The sequence below is a fragment of the Crocodylus porosus genome, unplaced genomic scaffold, assembly GCF_001723895.1.
Source record: "Crocodylus porosus isolate Cpor-Errol unplaced genomic scaffold, CroPor_comp1, whole genome shotgun sequence".
Taxonomy (NCBI): Eukaryota; Metazoa; Chordata; order Crocodylia; family Crocodylidae; genus Crocodylus; species Crocodylus porosus.
The window spans coordinates 20,712,546-20,735,737 of record NW_017728917.1 but is presented as its reverse complement, the minus strand read 5'-3'; the positions used below and the strand labels follow the sequence as shown (position 1 = coordinate 20,735,737).

At 40.7% G+C, this 23,192-nt stretch overlaps 1 protein-coding gene across 1 annotated transcript in view; it reads right to left on the bottom strand.

Annotated features, from left to right (window-relative positions):
- Window positions 1–23,192, bottom strand: part of DNAH12 (dynein axonemal heavy chain 12) — a 147,941-nt gene that overhangs the window by 92,496 nt on the left and 32,253 nt on the right. Inside the window, exons 13-27 of the mRNA XM_019536893.1 lie at window positions 22,095–22,230; window positions 20,306–20,431; window positions 16,951–17,085; window positions 14,815–15,008; window positions 12,820–13,063; window positions 10,394–10,579; window positions 9,790–9,990; window positions 7,780–7,974; window positions 7,435–7,556; window positions 7,033–7,315; window positions 6,233–6,352; window positions 4,454–4,610; window positions 4,041–4,213; window positions 2,448–2,600; window positions 960–1,199 (exon numbers count right to left, since the gene is read on the bottom strand). Coding sequence (XP_019392438.1) covers window positions 960–1,199; window positions 2,448–2,600; window positions 4,041–4,213; window positions 4,454–4,610; window positions 6,233–6,352; window positions 7,033–7,315; window positions 7,435–7,556; window positions 7,780–7,974; window positions 9,790–9,990; window positions 10,394–10,579; window positions 12,820–13,063; window positions 14,815–15,008; window positions 16,951–17,085; window positions 20,306–20,431; window positions 22,095–22,230 — 2,665 coding nt within the window. The remainder of the gene's footprint in view (window positions 1–959; window positions 1,200–2,447; window positions 2,601–4,040; window positions 4,214–4,453; window positions 4,611–6,232; window positions 6,353–7,032; window positions 7,316–7,434; window positions 7,557–7,779; window positions 7,975–9,789; window positions 9,991–10,393; window positions 10,580–12,819; window positions 13,064–14,814; window positions 15,009–16,950; window positions 17,086–20,305; window positions 20,432–22,094; window positions 22,231–23,192) is intronic.

Genomic DNA, 23,192 nt, shown 5'->3' with positions numbered 1-23,192 from the left:
ATCCTCGCTAACCCGTGGCCCAGGTATGCCTCCCCTGGGCCCCGAGGGGGGCCCAGCAGGGAGGTGGCTGTTCTGGTCCCTGCTTAGGAAGAGAGGCAAAGAAATCATTAAACATGTATAAAGTTACACCATTACAGAATTATTAACATTAGAAGACAAGAACCATGGCTCATTAGGAGCCAGACACAAGCAAGTTGCTTCGTCTCCTTTCATGCCATATGATTTACTAAGTTCCAGACTGTAGCCTCCCCTGTCGCTGTTCTCCTCCAACTTTCTGTCCCCACGTTCTTACTCTCGAGTGTACACAGACTGCTTTATTTGCCACCTGAGAGCCAAATATCTCAAGAATAGTGAGAGGGCAGCTCCAGAAAGAACATAGGAGTGTGCATGCTCCTGGTTCAGAAAGTTCCTAAATGAATTTTGCCCTCCTGAGGTGGCATTCCTACAGAGCCTTCCTTTGAAGCAACATGCCTCTAATACAGACCAGCTCTGCAATGCTGCTTTCCAGAAACAGGCATAAGCAAACATAATAGGAAGTGTTTTAATAGCAGATTCATCACATGAACTAGTCAAATTTCATTAGCACTGTTTTTGTGCAATACTTTTGGAACATTTTTAAGAGCATGTTTCCTTAAAATAATTGGATCCAACATCATCATTTCTTTAAAATAACTAAGGATGAAATTCTGAAGTTCCTACACAATTTGTTTCAGGGGTAAAACATCTCCCTAGAACTGCAAGCTTTGACCAGTCACACAAAAAAGAAAATTAGCAAACAATTTTAACAAACAACCTTCAAGGACATCCCTCTTAAAAAATAAATACATAGCATAAGAAAAGTAAATTTTATGAAGTGTATATATTCTATGTGCCACATTCTGTTTTAAAATCATCAATGCCCATTTGGTTATGTTTTCAAAAGGTATTATTAAGCTAATTCGTTAATTTTATGGTTTTACCTTGAGGTTGTCTGGCAGCTCAGACCGTCCTGCATAACCTGGATTCATGGTAATAGCTACAAAACAGTTGGGATTGAGCTTCAGTTCAGTCCCTTCAAAATTAAATGTTTCCACCTTCAGCTGTATGGCTCTCTGAATGCAAAGGATCTGCTGGGCCACCACAGACAGTACTTCTAGCTCAATGCGATTGAACTCATCAAAACAAGCCCAAGCACCTGAAGAAGCCAAACCCTTAAAAAACTGTAAAACAAGAAAGAAAGGATGTAATTACCATGGACCCTGATTTTCTCTGATAAAAAAAGAAATCACAAATTCTCTGATTAAAACCCCAAAATCTCTTATCAAAATGAAAGGCCAGTGTGCATGTGCGTGTGCATCAGCTGAACACAATTTTTATTGATATATTTATCGTTTTAAAGCAACTTGGAAACCTACCAGTGCCTCAATCACTATAATAAAATAATTTCTAAATACCTATATATTTCGGCATTTGATTTTAGGTTTTTCATCATGGAAATTCCCGTTCTGAGACCACTCTGAACACCCCAGGGAATTATGTGCAGAAAAACTCAAAATTATGCAAAATTATTTGTATTTTTATTATAAAGTAAACTAAATATAGCACTACTTCAATCTTCTTTAGAAATATATATAAGTACATTGTATGGTTGGGGTGGCCGTAAGGTGGGGGGTGGTTTGTGAAGATGAGGAGGGGTGTGGGTGGGTGTGTGAGTATTTGGGGTTTGTGGGCACATGTGGGGTTTGTGGGTGTGTGTGGGGGGATTTGTAGGTAGGTGTGGGCCCCCCCACCACACATTCCACCTCCCCCATGGTGCACAGCCACCTCTGCCAGCAGCTTAGCAGCAGCAGGTGGTGAGCTCTCGGTGTGCTCATGGCCATGGCAGGCAGAGGACCTGGCAGCGCACACCTCTGGCTGAGTCCCAGGGCCTGAACATGATGGCATGGAGCCAGCCCGGCCCACTGGTGCATATCTTCAGACCAAACCAGACCAGACTGGCTCCAAGCCATTATGTGTGGATCATTTCTGTGGGAAATGGAAAACCCGGATCCCTGGTAATTACATCCCTAACATAAGATGAGAAGGTTTAAAATAAATAATTGACTAAAATTTTAGCCTAACTGAAAAGACAGGTCAGCCTAGGAAAATAAGTTAACAGAACTTTTTCATTGGTTTCAATGGAAGCTGGCTCTGCCTCTTTGATCCTGCAAGCTCTTCCACCCATATTTAACTTTACACATTGTTAGCAGTCTCAGGGACTTCAGTGATATTATTTGCAGTGTATAAAGTTAAGCACATGTAAAACTCATTGCAGAATTGAGACCTTGGATTGGCAGTTGTTTGGGGCAGTGGATCATTGGTCAGATGCTCAAAAATGCTTTGTGAAGTAGGCACCTAACTTGCATTGGAAATTAACACCTTTTTCCTGACATACACAAGTCCTGAGTTTGCAATGCAATTCTGTTTACCTTCCCCATTGCCAGATAATCAAGGCCATCAGAACAGTTGAAGACAACACATTGCACAGCAAGAGCCTTAGCCAAGTCTTTGGTGGTCTCAGTTTTGCCTGTTCCTGCTGGGCCCTCTGGGGCACCACCAAGGTTTAGATAAAAAGCTCCAATCTAAAGAAAAAAAAAGAAAAAAAGTTTATGAAGATAACCAATAATTTAATCCTGAAGACAACTTTAATAATAGAAAATAATTTTAAAATCAATTGTAACAAGAAAATTGAACACAGGTACTGTATGAAACAGATTCATACTAAACGGAAAAGGCTACCCTAAAGTTTACTTAAAATTTCCAACTTCAAAATAAAGTAAATGAGTTCAGCTTGAAGCTGTCTTTTATTACAGGTACCTAGAAAGGGAGATGCAGTCTTTTTTCCCTTAGAATACTAATCATACCTGGATTTTTTCTGTTCTGGACTGGGTCTGGCAGTTCTTACTCATGGGAAAAAACGAACGGGTCCTGATCTTGCCTGCTTCTCTTCTTTGTTGCTATTTCTCCTTTTCTGTCCTTAGATCTGTCTCTTCCCTCTCATTCTCTGCGTTCTTCTCTACCCAGTCTCCATTTACTCTGGCCCTGACCCATTGTCTATTTACTATGATCCCATTACTATTCTCCCCCAGATGCCAGTCTCTTCCCTCTGCTTTCCTTTCCCATACCATCCCACCTTCATCACTCATTCTCTCTCCCCCATTTTTCTGGATCTCTCAATCCCTGATCATTATTTCTTCCTTCCTTCTAGCTCCCCAACATAACCCTTATTCCTCCCTCTAGTTCCCAGTACTCTTTCAAGTCCATTTTGGGTTTCTTTTCTGTCCCAGTTTTAAGAACAATATCATAGGTAAGTCAATGGCAATTTCATTTGCTAGCTACAGAGCATCACAAGTGGTTTACCCCCTCACTGTCAGCCAGCTGACAGGTTTGCTTAATGCCAGATATACAACCAAATCATCCAGTCACATTTCAGCCATGTTGATAAGCGTGCACACTTTAGCACAAAACATGAACAATTAATAATAGTTGCAGGTGTGATAACATAAGATAGGTCAGGTCTGAAACTTTAAATAAGAATCACAAGGCACTTACACACATGTGAGGAGCCTGCTCCAATGCACTGGAAAGCCAGCACATCGGAGCATGTAAACTGATGCGCTCTGGCAGCCTCATGTGTCGCATGCAACAGCAGCACAGGACACCTCTGCACTGAGAAAATGGCAGTGCTGCGCTTTTAACTAAAACACATTCAGTGTGCTTTAGTTCAAAGCACACCACTGCCATTTTCTGAGTATGGAGCACTACACTGCTGATACACATGCTTCCTATGTGGAGCCTGGCACTTTTAATTAACGCAATTCACTAATTAAATGTGCCAGGTGCCGCATCAGGAGCACATATAAAAATGCTCACAAGCCCCTGAATACTGGATGTTTTAAACAGAAACGCAGAGTCCCATAATTATTTTTGTGAACCTAACAAGTATGAAGTAGGAAAAACCATATTACAATTAAATTAGTTTTGTAGTTATCTGAACTGTGTGTTTTTATATAAAAGCTTACCAATGTGCGGTAACACCTATCCGTAAGTGGAGTAATGACAAGTCGAGGTGAGTTTCCAAGGTATTCATAGGCATATTTTACATTACAATTAATGATGCAGACACGAACATTCTCATATTCCCAATAATATCGCAGTTGAGCGAGCCACTGAAAGTCTGCTTCATTTTCCACACCTAGTACAAAATGGAATTAGCACTACAGCTGAAACAAGTTTCATAAAATTGGATACAGTAAAGTATAAGATACACTTACAGATATGAAATACTGGTAGTTTTGTAATTATGAATGTTTTCCTACATAAGATGCTTACATTAAAAAAGGAAGGAAATCAGATTATAGAAGTCTATTTCTGTTTGGGGTAAATCTATGCTAAAAACACATCAACAATAATAACATTTAAAAAAGATATGTACCACTTTTAATCATTTCCATGACGACATCTCTAGCATGCACATCAATAGTCACCAAAGCACCTAGTGTAGTTCGTGTTTGCTTAGATAATTTTCCTCTTACCAACTCCACAATATCATTAAGCTGAAGTTGAAGTGTGTCATAATAATCAAGTAATCCCTGAAAGAAAAAAAGATGTAATGAACTGGATTTTAAAATCTTTGAACCTTAACCTGCAGTCTTTGGTTCTCTTTTTTTTCTCACAAGATAGACTAGCATCTTAATAAAGATTGTTTAATTGACCACTTTCCTTTGCTGTAATTTCCCCAGGGATTACCTCCTCTTTTTCACAATTATGTAATTACTCCATAAAAAAAAAAAAAAGTAAAACATAGGGCTTGTCCACACAGGAACATTCAAGAAAGCCAAGGTAAATGACCTGAAAACATTAAGTCACTGGGCACAGATTAAGGCACATAAACCATCATGTATATAGTCACATTCAGGACCACACAGAAATTTAGATATCTTTTAATTTATACACATTACTTTATTTAATGTATCTTAACTTCCCTGAATGTCTCTGTGCAGACATTAGATAGTGACATGAAGGAAAGCATGCAGATGCCTGTGGGCTCTTTTAAGGACTGATCCAAAGCACACTGAAGCAGAAGGTACATAGCTTTCTTTTATTGTAACTGTTGTAAACAAATAGAAGGGCCTATCCACCATGTGACCTGTCTACTCTGTAAGTAGCTCTCTATGGACAATCAGTGGTTTTTAAACTGTAGTTTGGAAAACTCTAAACTACACACACATAAAATGGAACTTGGCATTAAGAAATATAGGACCGGACGCAGTGTATATTTTTTTCAAATGTTAGTTTCAGTTTGCTTTTTTTTTTTTTTAATTTAAGTATTGCTAACATTTATATGTTGCAATCTTTAAAAAACTGTTATAGATAGAACACTTAGTCAAAAATAGGCCTATATTAAGACAATAATCCATTATTCTTATTGGAAACGCAGTCTGAATCCATCTTTAAAAAACCCGGATTACCTAATGCAAAAATTAATTCAGGGGTCTTTATTTCATTACCTTTCTGAATTAATTTAAACCAATAGGTAATAATGTTTAATTAGTTTGTGGAAAATTTGCTCAACTGTAATAATAAATTGTTCATATAAATGAATGGTTGTAAATATAGTACATGTGTGTGAATTTAGCACAGCCACATTTTTAAAAGTTCCAGTCTGCATGGTGTTTTTATTTTTTTAATCCTTTCACACCTCAGTGGTAGTACCATTGTTTTTGTTTGTTTGGGTTTTTTGGGGGAGGGCGGGGGGTTAAGTTAGAAAGAGGACTGCACAAATAGTTTGGCTTTTCTAACAGAAAACTCAAAGGTAGCAAAAGAGTTGCATGCGAGCCAACATTGTTTAAAAAAAACTGAAAGCCCAGTATTAGATCCAGGAAATTTCTACTGACTTCTATGGGACTTTAAATGTAGGGAAAAAAATGTAAAATTTGTAGGCAGTATTCACTATCCCCATTCTCTGTGCACCACTTGTTTGAGTATCCTCTAGGAAAATGAAGACTCAGATACTTTCCGATCTTTGGATTTTAATCATTAGTTAACATTTGAAACACCCAAAGGTAATTTACACATTTATGTTTTAATGTTTCTTATCAGTTGTTTTATCCAAACTTATCTTGGGAGAGGAAGATGAATGCCTTAGTTGAACAAAATAATAGAAGTGAAATACAAAATAAGCAAAAAGCAAAACAAGTGAGATTATTATTACCTCTGGCCCACTGCAAATGGCTTCATGTACCTCGCTTGTCCAGAACATTTGAGATACACACAGAACTACTTGTCCGGGCCACTCTAGAACCCATTTTTTCCTCTCAGTCTCTGGATATGCCTAAAAAAGTTAAATGCATTACTTAACAGTGTCACAAGTAAATAACTGGATGTGTCTTGTTAACTATGCCTTTGCATTACAATCATCAAGGTAATCATATAATATAATGCAATAATAGGCTTTGGAATGCCCACTATTTGGGGGGGGGTTTTCAAAGCCACCACAAAATATGCATTTTAAATTGCCTTTCTTCTTTATGGTTTCTTCCTTCTTTGTGTTTAAAGAGCAAAAATTGTTTGAAATGTTCATGTTAATTATGAAAATCTGCCTACCATGCTAATTTGACAATTGTAGTTCTCTTTTAGGTGAAGTCAAACTTGCAACAAGCATTTTGATTACTTTTAATTTTTAATTAGCTAAGAAAAGAGTGAAAAACTAAAACAGGGAATCTTAAGAAGTTTCCTATTGCTGTCAGGCTTATTTTACACAAAAGAAAACACAACATAATTCAGTCCTTATTCAAACAAAACTCCCACTGACCTCACAGTTGTATAACTACAAGTCTCAGATTACTAAATTGAACTTGATCTAAGAAACCTTCATATACTTAAATTTAATTTAAGTCAGGAGGATTTCTGGTATAAAAAGCCTGCAGGAGTGGGCCCTAAGAGTAAAGGAGGGACTCTGGGTAGAAGCAAACATTTGCAGGATGGAGCCCAAGTCTGTATTAGAAAACACACCTCTCTTGCATTAGTTATAACATCATGTATACTCTTTAGCATAATATCTTCAACTTGGACCAGCCACTTCTCCACTGCACCTCGAGCTTCAGAAGTAGAAATGGTTGAAATCAGTTCAACTCGCTCCCCTTCAGAGCTGAACATTGCCTTAATATCCAGATTAGGAAGGAAATGCAGCTTAGCAATGCCCTCAAAACATTTTTTCAAGTGAGGCTGAACTCTAAGAGGATCTTTAGTTTCTGACAAAATCTCCAACATTTCATCATTGGACAAGAAGAAAAATCTAAAAAAAGATTCACACAAAGAACAGAAGTATTAAGTTATTATATATTTCAAGCTTTTTATACAGTAGAACAAGCATTGAACAATGAACAAGCAGTATACAATGAACAAGCAGTATACCGAGGAAAGAAGAGACGCTTTTTCTCAAGGTAAGCATTAAGTCCTTTCATGATTTTGTCCAGAAGCTCATTACAGTTCTGAAGCTTCTCTAATAAACCTGTCAATGAAGTGGCAGAAAGAACCTGTAATAAAAGATATGTAATTACTTGTGAATTCACATCAAAAGTCACAGTCAAGGTACAGCATATAGTAAAGGCTATAAAGCTGATAAATTTATGATGAGTGCTTTTACACTTGGTGTGAGTGGGATGAAAGTTCATTAAATATATTTGGTTACTAAATTATTGACAGAAATGAATGGGGAAAATATGTCTTCTTAATTATCTGGAGTATGCCATGCCTTACTTTAGAGTCTTTGGTACAGTATTTCATAATGTCTCTCCAATATCTGTCTACAGTCTGGAAGAGACGTCCCTCCTCTGGCATCTGTTGCATGATGTCTTCTGAAGAAAAAATGGGTTCCAAGTAAAGCCATTGAGCTTGCACTTTCAGCCATTCATCGATAATCTCCTGAACTCGAATCAGACGATCTTCCCATTCCTTTACAAATGTATTAAAATTTTTACTGCACTACGGTCATATTACATATGTTTAAAGAGAGTATATGAACATAAAGAAAACAAACTTTATAGACAGCATAACACCCTTCCAAGGTGACAACAGAAACAGACAAGAAGACCACAGGAAAATTAAAGTTCTTCCCTGGATATATAATGCTGATAGAGTTTACAAACTCTAATCTACCAGGGGACTAATTTGCAGATTGCAGTGCAGATTGCTCACTTAAAGGCACTATCAGATTATAGATTCATAGATGTTTGGGTCTGAAGGGACCTCAGTAGGTTATTGAGTCTGACCTGCTGTCCTGGACAGGAAAGAGAGTGCTGGGGCCAGACTACCTCAACCAGGTGCTTGTCCTGTTTCCTCTTGAAGACCCCCAGGGTAGGGGAGAGCCCATTCCAGATTCTGGTAACCCTTACTGTGAAGAAGTTTGTTTTAATGTCTAACCTAAATCTGCTCTCCGTCAATTTGTGGCCATTGTTCCTAGTTACTCCAGGGGGTGCCCTAGTTAATAGAGCACCTCCTATTCCCTCCTGCCCTCCGCCGATTAATTTATAGGCAGCCACAAGATCACCTCTCAGTCTTCTCTTGCAAAGGCTGAAGAGAGCTAGGTCCCTCAGTCTCCTCATAGGGCCTGGCCTTACTTTAGTAATAGCATTTTTCAATAATCTCTTATTTAGGTGCCATTAGAAACAGATCATGCTCTCTGCTATCCAAAGATACTGTTGCTCACACCACTAAAGCAGTTTCACTTTAGAGATGGGGCAAGATTTGAAGGATTTGTGTAAAAGGTGTAGACCAGCTGCATTCAGTGAACTCACTCATGAGTTAATGAGATACAGATGCAGTGACAGACATAGCAGGTTTACAATGAAAGACTGAATTTAAAGTTGGGGAGATGCAGTAACCACAAAGACTATCCTAGCCTTTAGATCACAGAATGGCATTTGCAGGGTGACTACAGTTTTTCTGCAGCAGCCTACGGATTTTTTTTCCAGCCCTTAAGGGGATACGATACGATATATATGACCATATAGATTTCTCCATTTAGGCACCACAAAAACTTTAATATCTTGCTCCAAAAAGCATCCCTTATTCACTGTTAACCTGTCCAGTGGGGATGGAGCTGAAATGATGCCCAAGGCTTCTAGGACCTCCTCATCCTGAGGGAACACAAACCTATATCTTGCGAGAACTTAATGCTATCCTAACCACCAGACTACAGGCAAAGATAGGTGTGATCTCCCTCCTAACCTCCCATTGACACTGGGCTACTGTGAAGTCAAAGTACAAGACACTGATGGGGCCAAAAGAAGAGCAAGCAAACTGGAGTGACACGGTAGTCCAGCAGGTGACCACTCATCTCAGATGAGGGGCTGGGTTCAAGCCCTGACTATCAAGGCCTTTTTTGCTTTTTACCTTATATAATCACTGACTGTTTCAGATACTTACAAAGTTTATTTGGATCTGCTCTCAATACTGAAGAAAATGAAAACATAACAGCAATACATTAAAATAGGTGTAGAGATTCTTATAACATGGTTTATAACGTGCATGGCTTCATGTTCTCTCTACTGAATTCAGACTTGGCATAGGAAGAGAACGAAATTTCAGCATTTCAACATTAAAAAAAATTAAAAGACTTTGGGTATATTTAAAATTATCCTCAGGAGTAATTTTTGAAATATTAGATTTTTCTAATGAAAAATACCACAACGAGACAATACAGTCTTGTACTTTATAATAGTTGTCCATTGAATAAAAATGTCAGTTTTAAAAGGTGGTTTATCATACCTTGATTTCTTTTTCAAATGGTTTAATAAAAGGTGATCCTCTCATTGTTTGCGTTTTTACAATCTGATCATCTAGAATAGTCTGAATTTCATCTACTGAAGACAGAATACGAACTCCAGTCTCCCGATAAACACTTGTATTGAAGGAAACTGAATCCCAGATTTCCATCATAGTATGCATTGCCTTCTCTAAGGAAAATTCCTAGCAAGGAGAAGGAAGGAAGGTCTTGTAGTCACTGTTTTCTCATTTGATGCATTCAATATATAAGTATACATACTTAAATAATTATTAGGTAAATTTTCATTTTGTTCTACCATCAAATCATTGCCTTATGTTACTATTTTTCTTACTCTTAAATTTTCTGAGATGTAAAAACCAGGTACCATTAATGATGCCAAACAAGCCACAAATGTGCACAAGCTCAAAATTATGTTCAATACTCCATCCAGTGGCTCACACTGACATTAAGTAGTTCTAATCAAGAGTCACATAATACCAAGAAAACAGAAATGGTAGTTTTTGTAAGCCATAAAAATAGTATAGAAACATACTTTATTCTTCATTTCTTTCTTAAGAGGTTTTACAACCAAATCACTCTGCTCACCTTACTTGCACCTATACTTATGGTTTCAAATTGTTCCAGGTAAGGGCCAAGGTTCTGCTTTAAAACTTTTCTCAGGGTAGTTCCAGAGTCTGGAGTTAAATCATATCCTATTATACCTGACATCTGCTGCCAGTGGCGAGTCCTTATGCCAGGGTTACAAAGGATAGTCACTGTAGGGATATATTCCTAGTTGTGGGGGGGGAAAAAAGGTGATTATAAAGCAGACTTCCATCTATGTAAACAAGCATTTTGCAAATGATGTGAATTATGACTTGCCTATGTAAGGCAAATTATGACTTGCCTATATTATGACTTGCTCATCCTCCCTTTTTGCATCTACATAAGAAGTCACCTTCAACACTTGCTGGTGCTCAACATTTCTACTACTATTTCCAGAGAGACTGAATATTAAGTGACTGTCCATAATATCTAGGTCTACTATTATTTTCAGTACATAAGTCCACATTCCAATACCCTTGGAAGATGCAGCTGTTCCTGGTACCCAAGTTAAATCTCTCAGACACTTTTCATTTCAGTCTAAACCTTGTCTAATAAAGCTTTACCACCAATGAACATGTACTGATGGTGAACTGGGGGTGAGAAAGTTGCTGATAAACACTCTAGAAAGTGAGAGGTTTTTTATATGCCCAAATTCAGATACCTTCCTGCAACAATTGGTTACACAAGGCAACTGGTTACCCAAACAATGCAGATGGCTCCATTCACTGCCCTCCTTCAATTATTGCCAAGATTATATATTGATTGTTGCAGAACAATTACAAAATCATGAATGTAGACCTTGGCAGGAGAGTAAAAAGAATACACTCTAAATTAGGGCTGTCAACTGTAGTTAACTTATGCCAGAGGTTTTCAACCTTTTTTAGTAAGTGTACCCCTGGTGGCCAGATGTGGAATGGGGAGGGGAGAGGGGGGTGGCACACAGCTGGATGCAGAGCAGTGGCAGCACGGAGTAGTGGGAAGTGGCAGTGGCCATCGTGTGCGAGCTTACGCTGCCCCCCCATGTCCAGCCAGCTGGGCAGCACTTGTGTGATCCACAGAGGGGAGCCGCTGCCCTCATCTGCCCCCCAGCCCTGCTCCTGGGAGGCGGAGGTGCTCTGTCCCCGCCCACCCACATGTACCCCTAGGGCCCTCCCAAGAATCCCCTGACTTATGTGATTAACACAAAACAAATTAACACATTATTTTCTTTAATCATGCACATCATTTTTACCAGCAAAGTGGACCAGGTCCAGACTAGCCAGAACCCATGCACATGGAACCCAACACTGGTCTGCCTTGCACCTGCTCCAGCAGCACCCACCCACACCAAGCAGCAGCAGAAGCATCAGCGGCTGGGCAGAAGCTGCTACTCAGCATGGGGGAAAAAAACAACCCCTTCCCCTCACCACTCCTGGGCCCTTCTTGCTGCGGTCACTCAGAGGTGGCACTCGAGTTCCCTGTGGCTCCTCTCTGCTGCCATCACCACCACCTTTAGGCCATCCAGCAGGACAGCAGTGCCAGTGCAGAGGAGCTGCAGGGCAGCACAGGTGCGGGCTCCAGATGGCTGCAGCAAGAAGGGCCCAGCAGCAGTGAGGGGGAGTGGCTGGGTGGCCACTGCCACTGCTCAGCGTGGGCAGGTGAGTCTGGAGCAGGCATGTGGCAGGGCTGTTAACACAGGTTCTGGCTGGTCTGCTCCAGGCAGGGTGAGTCTGGAACAGGCATGGGGAAGGCTGGGTGTTGCGCACTATGGGTAGTGGCGGGGAGGAGCTGAAGGGCACACCGGTTCCCAGCTGTTGGGTGTGGGAGGGTGTTGACTATTGCTTAACCAGGAAATTACAATTGCAATTAATTGCAACCTTTTTTTTAAAATCTCACGATTAATTGCAATTAATTTTTTTAATTGTTTGCCAGCCCTACTCTAAATATTTATCTGTTATTTCAAGAAGCCAAGCCAAGGCAGCCATGAGCACTTCGTAGAAGATCTTAGGAAAAATCCTGTTGCAGCAGTTCACTGTTATTATTTTGAGTTTGAGCCTTAAAAACCAGCAAGTTCAGCAAGCCCTTCTAGGCAATGAAGATTACTCTGATGAATGGATCCAAATGGGTTGCAGTTTGTCACTTCCTATACTTTAGGCCTGACCCTTCCTGGTTCCATTAGGGTAATGAGGAAGAAAGAGATCTTCTGTTCCTCTCTTGCCCGATGTAATAATTCATGGTTTGACCCAATCTGGCCCCTATATATCACTCAACATTCCACAAAGCGCAGTCATTTTCAAGGGGTTTCCCCAGTAATTTGTATGAATGAACAAGTTCCTACTGTAACCAAATAATAGATATTTTGTAAACTATAGTTTCTCATGGAGTTGAGTGCTGTGCTCATGATTTGCCCCAGCTGCTAAATATTACTGTATCTGCTCTCTTTTTACCTTAAAGTCTTTGATCTGCTCCAGTACAGCAGAACACATTGTAATAGTTGGATTTGCCTTTTTTTCTTCTTCTATCTTCTCTTCTACTAAGGTTCTGCGCTGCGTTGTCTTCCTCTTTTCTTGCTCTGCTTTCTTCTGTTTTTGTTGAAAGACCCTGGACATTTTGTAAAGCTCCCGAAAAACCTCATCTATCTCAGACTCCATGATTTCTCCATTTAGATCTAAGAAAGCACCATCCATCCATCTGAGGAAAAAGAACAAAGCTTGAATGCATCTTATATATCACGAGTGTCAAAGCCATCCAGCCCTGTGGGTCAGATGAGGGGCATGGGGCTGGTCTGTGGGTCAGATTGAGCCCACTGATCAGCCCATGGGCAGAAGTCAGCCTGCAGGTTGTAGCGGTGTCCCTGGACTAGCCCCGTGTACTTCTTGCAGAACCCACCCCACCTCCAGCTCTGCATATAGCAGATGCCAGCACCATCCTCAGCCCTATGAGGCACACAATGGGTGGGACCAGCCTGGCATGTGAGTTCTGGCACATGGGGCGAGTTTATGACTCCGTTCTGGACTGATCCTGGATCCAGCATGCAGGACCAGCCTGGTATGAGTGCCCATTTAGGGTGCAAGCTGCATGGTTTCCTGCACTAAAACGGCCCTCTGTGCTGGCTTGGGCACATGAGGTCAGGATCATGACCAGCCCCAGATCCAACACATATTCAGCATACACCCCAGACTGGCCCCCTGCACTGTTTGCTTCAAGTGCCAGCTCCAGTCCCTGCACCTGCACAGACTGCGCCAAACAGGTTTTGTACATGCCACAAGAAGAGAGGTGAGGCCACGGCCAGAATGGGCTGTATGCTGTGTGCCATGTCCAAGACCCACAAGGCTGAGTGATAAGGCATTGTGAGTCATGACTCCAACACTTCCCTTATATATGAAGCAGGATGAAAAGCATATCCTGTATGGATTTATAAGACATTTTAGACGTTTACATAACTATTTCATTGTAAAGAGAAAACATGCACAAAAAAAAGGAGTGGGTATGCAGCTCATGAGCTCATGTCTCTCTCAGTTCTGTTATTCTGTGAAAACCACTGAAAAGTAGCTAGCACAGCATTCACATTCTTAAGCTAAAATCAGGTCTTGTAACCTCCACAGCATATGATCACTGCAATGGTAATGGTGATGGTGGTGGTGATGTGATCACTGCAATGGTGATTCTCAACCAGGGTGCTGTGCAGTATAAGCATGATGAAGTGTGCAATCACGTACATGTTTCACAAGAATAACCCAGAGATTTCCAACAGGAATCCATAGTGTCAAAAACATTCTGTCCAGTTGTGGTCTTTGAGTTCTTTGCAATGGAAGAGTTGCTCTATTATTTTTCTATAGTCAAAACAGAGTGAAAGCTAAGAGACAGTATTTTCCAAGGGGTGCCTTGAGTCTAAAAAGGTTGGGAATCACTGCACTAGGTGATACTCTCACAGACTTTTAGCCTAATACTATTATGCTTGTGCAGCAGCCTAGTACAGCCACTAGAGGACACTGTGATCACTTAAGCATATCTGCATTCCATTGTGCAGGCAGACAAATTAAAAATTGAGTAATACTCTACACACGTAATGATCTGGATAATTAGAAAACTCTTCCTCTAACATGTAAAGTAACTTTGGTCTCCTCTAAATGTGAACCTGCTTGTTGCAGTTTTCAGAAACTACTTGCACGACCTCCATCTCCTTTTATGTTTGACCAGTGCCAACACACGTGTACAATCATCATATACAAAAGGAGTTGCTTTCTTACTGGATTACAAAATAATAAACTAATATAATAACAATATAAACTATGCTTGCCTATACTTGGATACCCAGGCAAAAAAAAAAAATATTCATATGGAGACCCCAAGCTTCAAAAGAGCTCATGCATCTTGCTCAGACAAATAAAAGCAGCCTATTTCAGCCTCTCTCTCATTGGGACTATCCAGTGTATAATTACCGTTTTTCTGTTCGCTGCCATTTCAGTATAAGACCAAACAGTTTCTGATATGGCTCAGTGTTAACTTTTAAGTTCTCAAGGACTGGATACTCAGTCAGCTCCCACTTGAAAAGTCTCTCTTCCTTATTAATAAAAGCAACTGCTTCATCAGCTTCTTGTATGCGTTTCTGTAATGCCCTCATGTCAGTCACATACTGAAATTAAATAATTGTAAAAACTTTTGAGAAATTCTGTTCATGCTTTGATAGGTATATTTAAATGCTACTAAAGTACAAGACAAAGTTAGCTTCTTGTTCTTTGACAAAGGTAATAATTTTCCCCTCAAACAGATATACTATGAGATTCCCTATACTGAAAAAAATAGATTAATATTGAGAATATTAAAATTTAATGTTAATTGACAACATTAACATTAAATTTTATTTTAATCAAGTCTAACATCAGAAAAAAATCCAAATGATTTGATGTTTAAAGTCATGCTGTACCATAAAGAAGACAATAACTTTTTACCAGTTGATACACAGTCTCGGCAACTGGGATTTCTGATTTTAAGTAACCACTTCTTGCTTTTGAGTGAATTGTTTTAATGTACAAAATCACTCAGTCAAGAAATTAGGCACCTTCTATTTTAAGCACCTTATTAAATCAAAAGCACATAGAAGGGTGTGTTTTACTGGTTAAGAAAATGGGTTTGGGGAGTCAGTTTCAGCATTTAGCTCACTGTTAGCATACAGTGGAGCTTTGAGGTTAATGTAAATCTCAAATTCCTATTAAAATTATTAAACTAAAAACTTCAGCAAACCAGACTTGATGATTGTTTCCCAGAACTGGCTGTACCAAACCAACTAATTAAATTTTGGCTCCAAAAGTCATTGGAAAAACCTCCTAATGACTTCACTAGATTTGGTATTTCACCTAACATGTCTTGCTTGGACCCAACTCAAAAGGTTTCAGGCTGCCTATATATGTGCTTGGAGATGGGGGAAGGGGAGAAGGCATTTTAATTAGAGCAGTTCCTGGGCAGCCATTCCAATTAAAACACTTCACTGTCACATGTATTAGGCCCCCACGTTTAAAAATGGCTAGATTAATTGAGTCTGCTCCAATGCATTCTCAGTAGAATGCCAATGAGCACGTGTATAGGCAGCCTCACTTTCCATATCTTTAATACCAGACCATTCTGAGTGTAGAAGGATGGTGTCCCAGGGTCGCCATGCTGCCCCTAGGTCCCCTCTCTGTACTGTGTCAAGCATGCTCCAAGCACCCTCAGAATCTCGCCCACCACGTCTTTGATCTTATAACTTGACCATAGGGAGGCTGCCCTTCATCCTCTTGGCTACGGTTCCTGCTGTATGCTGGACCGGTGTTTGGTATGGTTGTTCAGGTACACCCCCGCCTCCTGTTCATCTGTCTCTCCTGCCCACTCTCTGGGGCTCCTCAGCAGTGCTGCCCCCCTCTCTGAAGCTGGGGTCCCCACTCTGATGTGGCTCCCCTATGAGGCCTCCTCCATCCCCTTATAGCCTCTCCCGAGGCTAACAACAACCAAACACAAACCCCTGGGCTATAACACAAATCTATGTCTCATGGCTAAAATGTCCTCCGAACCACACCACGGGTGTTCCATCTATCGCACATCCAGCCCTTTTCCTTTTCACACATTCAGAGCTGAGCTCCTTCCTCCTTGGCCATCAGCCCCCCAAACCCTGGCCTTTGGCCTGCAATTTATATCAGAGCCAGGCCCTGCCCCTTTCGTTCAGCTGACCAGACAGGTGTGTGTCCTTAACTCCCTCCAGTTGCCCCTAGCAACCAGCACCTGAGCCATTCCTCCGGCTCTCCCAGTAGCAGGCACCTTAGTGCCCTGTTACACTGAGATTACTTGATTGGCTCACTGGAACAAAGTCATGAATGTAAACTTTCCATCCAACCATAATATTAGTGTCACTATGGTAGTTACTGAGTACCTGACTGACTAACGAGTTATATAAATATGGCAGGTAGTAAGCGATTTAAAAATGTAACTTTAAAGATTAACTTTTGTGTTTGTTATCAAGAGTATTTGCTACATTTTTAATTGCCTCCATGATCCTTCTGTTAAACATATCTATCTGAACTTCTTTTATACTTTATTTATCAAACCTGTTGCATGCGATCCAATTCAGCATATTCTGCAAATTCTTCCATAATGCGTGTCTGTTTTTCTACTTCCAACATAAGCCTCTCACGTTTGGCCAGTAGTTCACTTTCACCTTTACGTTTAGATTGTTCAATAAGCTACAAAAGCAGATCATTTTTGTGTTTAAAGACAAAAAAATTCTCAACAAGCATTTCAATGATCAACACTAAGCATCAATGCTTCATAAGTTAGTGCTACAAGACCAGAAAGAGGAAAGATACATGGTAGTGAACAGTTACTTAACTTAAAGTAATTGGAGTTGAGATGCTGTTGTCTGCAAGGATCACACTATAAGTATGTTTTTCCTGTGCATGTGAGCCCAGAATCTTTTAGCCAGTGGTGTCTGTCAGGGTTGTCCAAGTACCCCCAACAGCACTAATACAAAAGATGGAAAATACCCAGCTGCTACTCAGTTTCATCACTAATATATCAGTGGGGAACAGATAAGAATCTGTGAGTACAAAAGCATCTTGAAGAACTCCACTTCCAATATGACAAGTGACCTCTTTATCCCTGAGTAACTCATATATATAAGCCTCAAAGAAGTGGTTAAGAGAAGTCATATAAAAAAATACAGAACAGTGCTGTCATCTGGGCATCTAAGTCAGAGGCTGAGACAATGGAGTAGTGATTAGCAGATATAAAGCAAATTTCACTGAGCTGCTGTTCACATTTAAGAAATCAAGACATCTTTGCTGGAAAAATAAATGTCCACTGTCTGCACTTTCTCTCAGCAGCAGCACAAGATTAGAAAAATACACTGCTAATTGTACAAAACTAGTTTACAAGAAAAGACCCAAACCACTTTTACTAAACATTTTGGATGTGGCCTGAATAATTCTTTCCAGATGAAACATGAAGGGCCATCCATCAAGATTTGAAGCTTACTTTCTCTCTCACTCTCTGCCAAGGTGATAGCTATGAAGAATGCTATTTTGACAAAGAGATGATAAAAAAATATAGGTGACATGGATTTCAAATGGAAGGGCCATAAAAAACTGTAAACATGAAAAGCCCTGGTAGAAAATGGTTCTTTAAACTAGTGGAAATATGTGAAGCCCCTAAGAAACCTAGATACTGTGGGATGTGGGTACAGGGGGCAAACAATGATTGAAACAGAAAGAGTCCAAAGACTGAATGTGACTCTGCATAGACAAAACACCTTCACTCAGCTTGATGTCTGCATTTCTTTTCATATCAAAACCTCTTGTACAGCTGTTGAACTGCTTCTGTGCAAACTTAGTTCCATGCTGTCAAATTTCAACTCTGACAAAATGTAGTAGGTTTGGAAATGCAAAAGATAGTCTGGTTGTTCGTGTATCACATGGAAGCAGGTACCTAAAATAGAGCATCTTGGAACCAGGCACACACTACATTTACCTTTCAAAGATAGTTTTTTGACAGGAGTGCCACTACTGGAGCCTCTCTGGGTATGGCTCTGCCCTCCTGTAATGGGACAACTGCCTGCTTACTCGTCTGCCATGCCTTGATCTTATCTACTTAATAGACTGCTGTAATTAGTGGGAGGCTGCCCATTTATACACGCCCGATGACAGGGGGCGCTATCTGCGGCTCCTTTTCCTCCCCTACACCACAGCCCAAGCCTCGCAGATGGTGCTGGTGTAATCTGACTCTGGACCTGTTATGTCTTGGCCCTCCTTTTGCCCTCGGGGCTCCTCGCCGCCCCTCCGCACTCTCGGGCCTCCTCACCACCCCTCTGCACTCTCGGGCCTCCTCTGCCCCCTCTCTCTCGCTCTCTCAGGGCTAGGCCAATGTACCTTGCAAAACACTGCACCTTCTCCAGTGCCAGGAACCCCCATGACACTGGGGAGTCCCTGTGAGGCCTCCTCCGACCCCTAATAGCCTCACCCGGTCCTCCGGTTAAGCAGTAAACACAAAACACAAAGCCCCCAGGCTATAACATAAAGCTAAAACCGTCCAGTCAGAACCCCTACCACACAAAATACTCCAGCTCATGGCAGGAACCTCCGGATACTCATGCAGCCAAACCCTGGCCTTCTCTCCGCACTGGCTGAGCTCCTCACTCCTTGGCTGCCAGAGGAGGAACTGCTACCCTAGCCTCCAGCCTGGGTTTAAGAAGGGCTAAGCCCTGGCCCTTCCTGTCAGGGGGTTTCGCCGGTTGCCCCAGCAACCAGCACCTGTGCTGCCCTGGTGACTGGCAGCTGTGCCTCCCCCTTCTCACCACTAGGGGCCCCTCCTGAGCCATCCCTGTTCTCAGGCGCAGGGCACCTAAGTGCTCTGCAACAGTTTTAAATAGACATCACAAGCTCTCTGCATATTTGTAGAAACAGAATTCAAATGATATTTGCTAGATATCTGAAATTCCCCTAAAAATATTTGTTGTTTAATAAAATAAACATTGGCATGCCTAACCATCCTGCAGGCTGGGTAAATTTTCATTTTCAGAGACCTGCTTTCCACCATTAGGCCTCCTTCTTAGTACTAACACAACACCCAGTGAAGAGGAAGCAGAAAAATAATAAGGTAAACTATTTACTATAGACTAGAATAATACATGGAAAATTTCAACATTGGCATGTGTTTCATTAGCAAACTTTTATCAAATAATTGGAATTCCTAATTATTTTAATTAGAGAACAAAGCATCATGTGAAAGAATTAGGAGTAAATTTAGAAACAAAAATAACTTCTTCATATACATTTTCGCTAACTAATGACTGAATTCCTAAAAGGGCCTGAATAAATTGCCCAGACATGGGGATGAAGAATGCGCTTCTAGAATCTGGATCATCTTCTGACCACTAAAAACATTTATATTTGTGCAAATTAAAATGACATTACTCAACTCTCATGCTTCAAGGCAGATTTCTTGAAGGAAGGAATCTTACTTAATATGTACAGTACTATTCAATTGACTAAGTGCACTGTAGTGAAATTCCACCTTCCTCTGAATTAAGAGATATCCAAGAGGCAAGGGTTTTTTTGTGATATTTCCAGCATGGCTAAGATAATCTAACACTACTCTGAATGATCAGGTACTGGACACAAACCAAACATAACTGACTTTCCAAAGGTTTAAAATTCAAATGCCAATTTTCTATATTTTTAAACTACCAGTACTTAGTAAATATATAATTATTATATTCTCTGCAAGTACACCAGTAGGTATAGATTTGCATACAGATATGTAAATCTGGTACTATGGATCACCTTTTAATTACCGTTATTTTATATGACTGACTTGGACAATTGTTAGCAATGATGAAAAGGAGCTGTTGAAATGCTGTATTACACACAACAAATTACAATACATAATATACAAAGAAAATATCTTTACATCATCATTTTCATCAAAAATTGGATTAATCGTCTGAGGCCACAGAAGGACTGTTGCATTCAGCATCAGATCTTGAGGAGTAAAGATAAAAACATCTAAAAGGTAATTCATTCGCTGATGGCATTCCTGTAAAAGAGATTCCATGGAAGGTTATATTTCATACATTTACTAAGGTATAGGAGAGAATAAATTACTTAAAATAAAAGAACAGTATAAATTGCTCGGAAGTTTTCCAGAACTTAAATCCATTCTTCATCATGTTGATAGAAGTGTAAAATCTTGGCCCCACTGAAGACAGTAGCAAAACTCCGACTGACTATTGGGTTTAAGACTACAAATTGTCATGAAATTGTCCTCTCTTTGCTCTGAAAGGGAATTAGAACATGCTGAAGATTCCCACTTAGAAGTTTCAGAGGAAAGATATCACAATGATCAGCTGCTGGGGATTAGGCTTCTTGATCTCCACTTCTTCAGGAGACCAAAAATATCTAAATTTTCATTGCATATATCACTGTGCAGTTGTCTTTCAGACAAACTGGAAATCTATTAGAAAAGCAAACCAAAGTCTATGCCTCCCTGAATATGCAAACTTTTTTATCTACTTTTCCCATCACCTTTAACTTGGTGTGAGGAGTTCTTCTTGCCAATTGTTCATGACAGCTATTTATCCTGGAACAATTCTGTGCATCACATGGATACAAAGATCTCTTGGTCCTCTGAGATTTTATGGCTGGGTATGTCACATATAATTTAGACTGTAATTTTGCTACTCTGTTTTTCATGTATGCAGAGTCAAAGTCCTAGTGCTAAATGAAAATAACTTCTCGTTAATCCCTTATGCATAAGTGACTGGTCTCTGACATTTACAAAAAAAATCTAATGTCACGGGATAGTTGCAACTGTCAAAAAAAAATGCATTATTTACATGAATCAAGAAATACCCATTTGTTTCCTTGGGTGTTCATTAAGCTAGTGAATACCATTTAATGGTTGGGTGTCAGGCTTTTTTTTTTGCAAAAAGACTCAAATTTATTTCCTGAGTTTGGCCTTCCAAGTCACTGAAGTAACCTAGGTTAGGGAAAGCCTCTAAAACTTAGTGGTCTTACAAAAACTTATAAGACCACTTGTGAAAAGCTCGTGATAAAAGCTTAAGTTCTAGTCCATCTAAGGTGAGCTATAATAAGGGAACATCCTGCCCAAACCATCTCACAGACTTGCAGAACACAGGGAAGTAGAAAAATAAAATGGACAGGAGTCCATACAGAGGGTGCACACAGGCTTGCTTAAGTGCCAATATGTAACAGAGATCCAGAGACAGGTCACTGGCAACAGATCTGCCAGCCTCATGTCTGGGAGCTCCTATACACATGCAGGGAGGCTGCTCCAATACTCTGTAATTACAGCACATTGGAGCAGACTTGATTAATTGAGTCTGCTAGAGTGTGGTTATTACCACGCTCCAGCAGACTCCAGTGTTACATGCATCAGTGTCCCCATGCTGAAAAATGGTGGTGGGGCACTTTAGCTAAAGCTGGTACGACGATCTTTAGTTAAAGTGCCCCCACCGCCATTTTCAGCATGGGGATGCTGATACATGACAGATGCTCCAGGCACTTTTATAGACATGCTCTGAGAGCTGTGCTAATTAATGTCCTGAAGTAGCAATGTAGAACAGTTCCACTGATACCTGTGGCCTAATCAGGAAAAATTCTTACTCCAGCCCTAAATAAACACTACAGAACTGTATGTTTGGTGAACGATTTAAGTGTAAGGGAATACAGTCATTTACCTTGATCCTTACAATCAGCTCTTGAATACCTGTGGTTTTTGCTTTTTCTACATAAGTTATTGTTTCCATCATTTCTTCTGTTGTCTCAGGAATTTTTAATGCATGATCTTTAATTGTTTCAAATTCCTGGCATATCCTGTAAAAACATTCTTATTTAATAAATGTCAAAGTTTTACAATGTTGTTTAGCTTGCTTTCTAGTGCAGATATAACCTCCGTAATATACATTCTGTCAGCTGCTAAAGATTCTTGGAATTACAGTTCAAATTACTTTTCTAAAAATAATGGGACTATAACAGGGGGCCATCTTGCAGCCAGTCTAATCTTTGGCCCACCCACCTGTCTAGGCCAGTCTGCCCACCTGCCACATCTTTGATGCAACTTAATTAGTAGTTGTTCCTAAGTTCAGAGACTGCCCATTTACTGCCTGATGCCAAGGGCATAATACACGGCTCCAAATCTCCTCTTATACCATATTCCAGGCCTCGCAGATGGCATCATTTTGTGGCTCTGGCCCCACAATAGACCTCATTCTATGCCCACCTGGCTTTCAGACCCCACCTGGATCCCTCCTCCTCAGGTAGTCTACTCTGCCCTCATTCTGGGCAGCAAAACTCCCTAAACTCTTTTCCCTTGTGGCTGTGGCCCCCTCTGGGACATTTGGGCTCACTGGCCCTTGCCTCACCTCTAGGCCAGTCAGGACTCCTAGCCTCTAGCCATACCTCCTGGTGGGCACTCTGGCCCTTCGACTGGCCTGGTCCTGGCCCCAGCATGGGGCAATTAGGTTATTTAGTGTAGTACTGAGCCGTTTGTCCTTACACGTCCATACAGGTCCACCTTCTCGGGCCCCTCCTAACACATCTCACTCTCTACTTAGGCCAGACTATGCACAGTCCTTCAGGCCTTACTCTACACAGCCCACACACAGTCCTTTAGGCCCCCTATATGGACCCGACTCTATGCAGTCCAATCAATCACTGTTACACACCCTCTCACTGGGGCCCGTACTCCGCCCCCTCACTGGGCCTACTACACCACCCCATCACCAGGGCTCTCAGGCCTTCCGCCCCTTGGGTCTCAGGTCTGATGACATACTTGG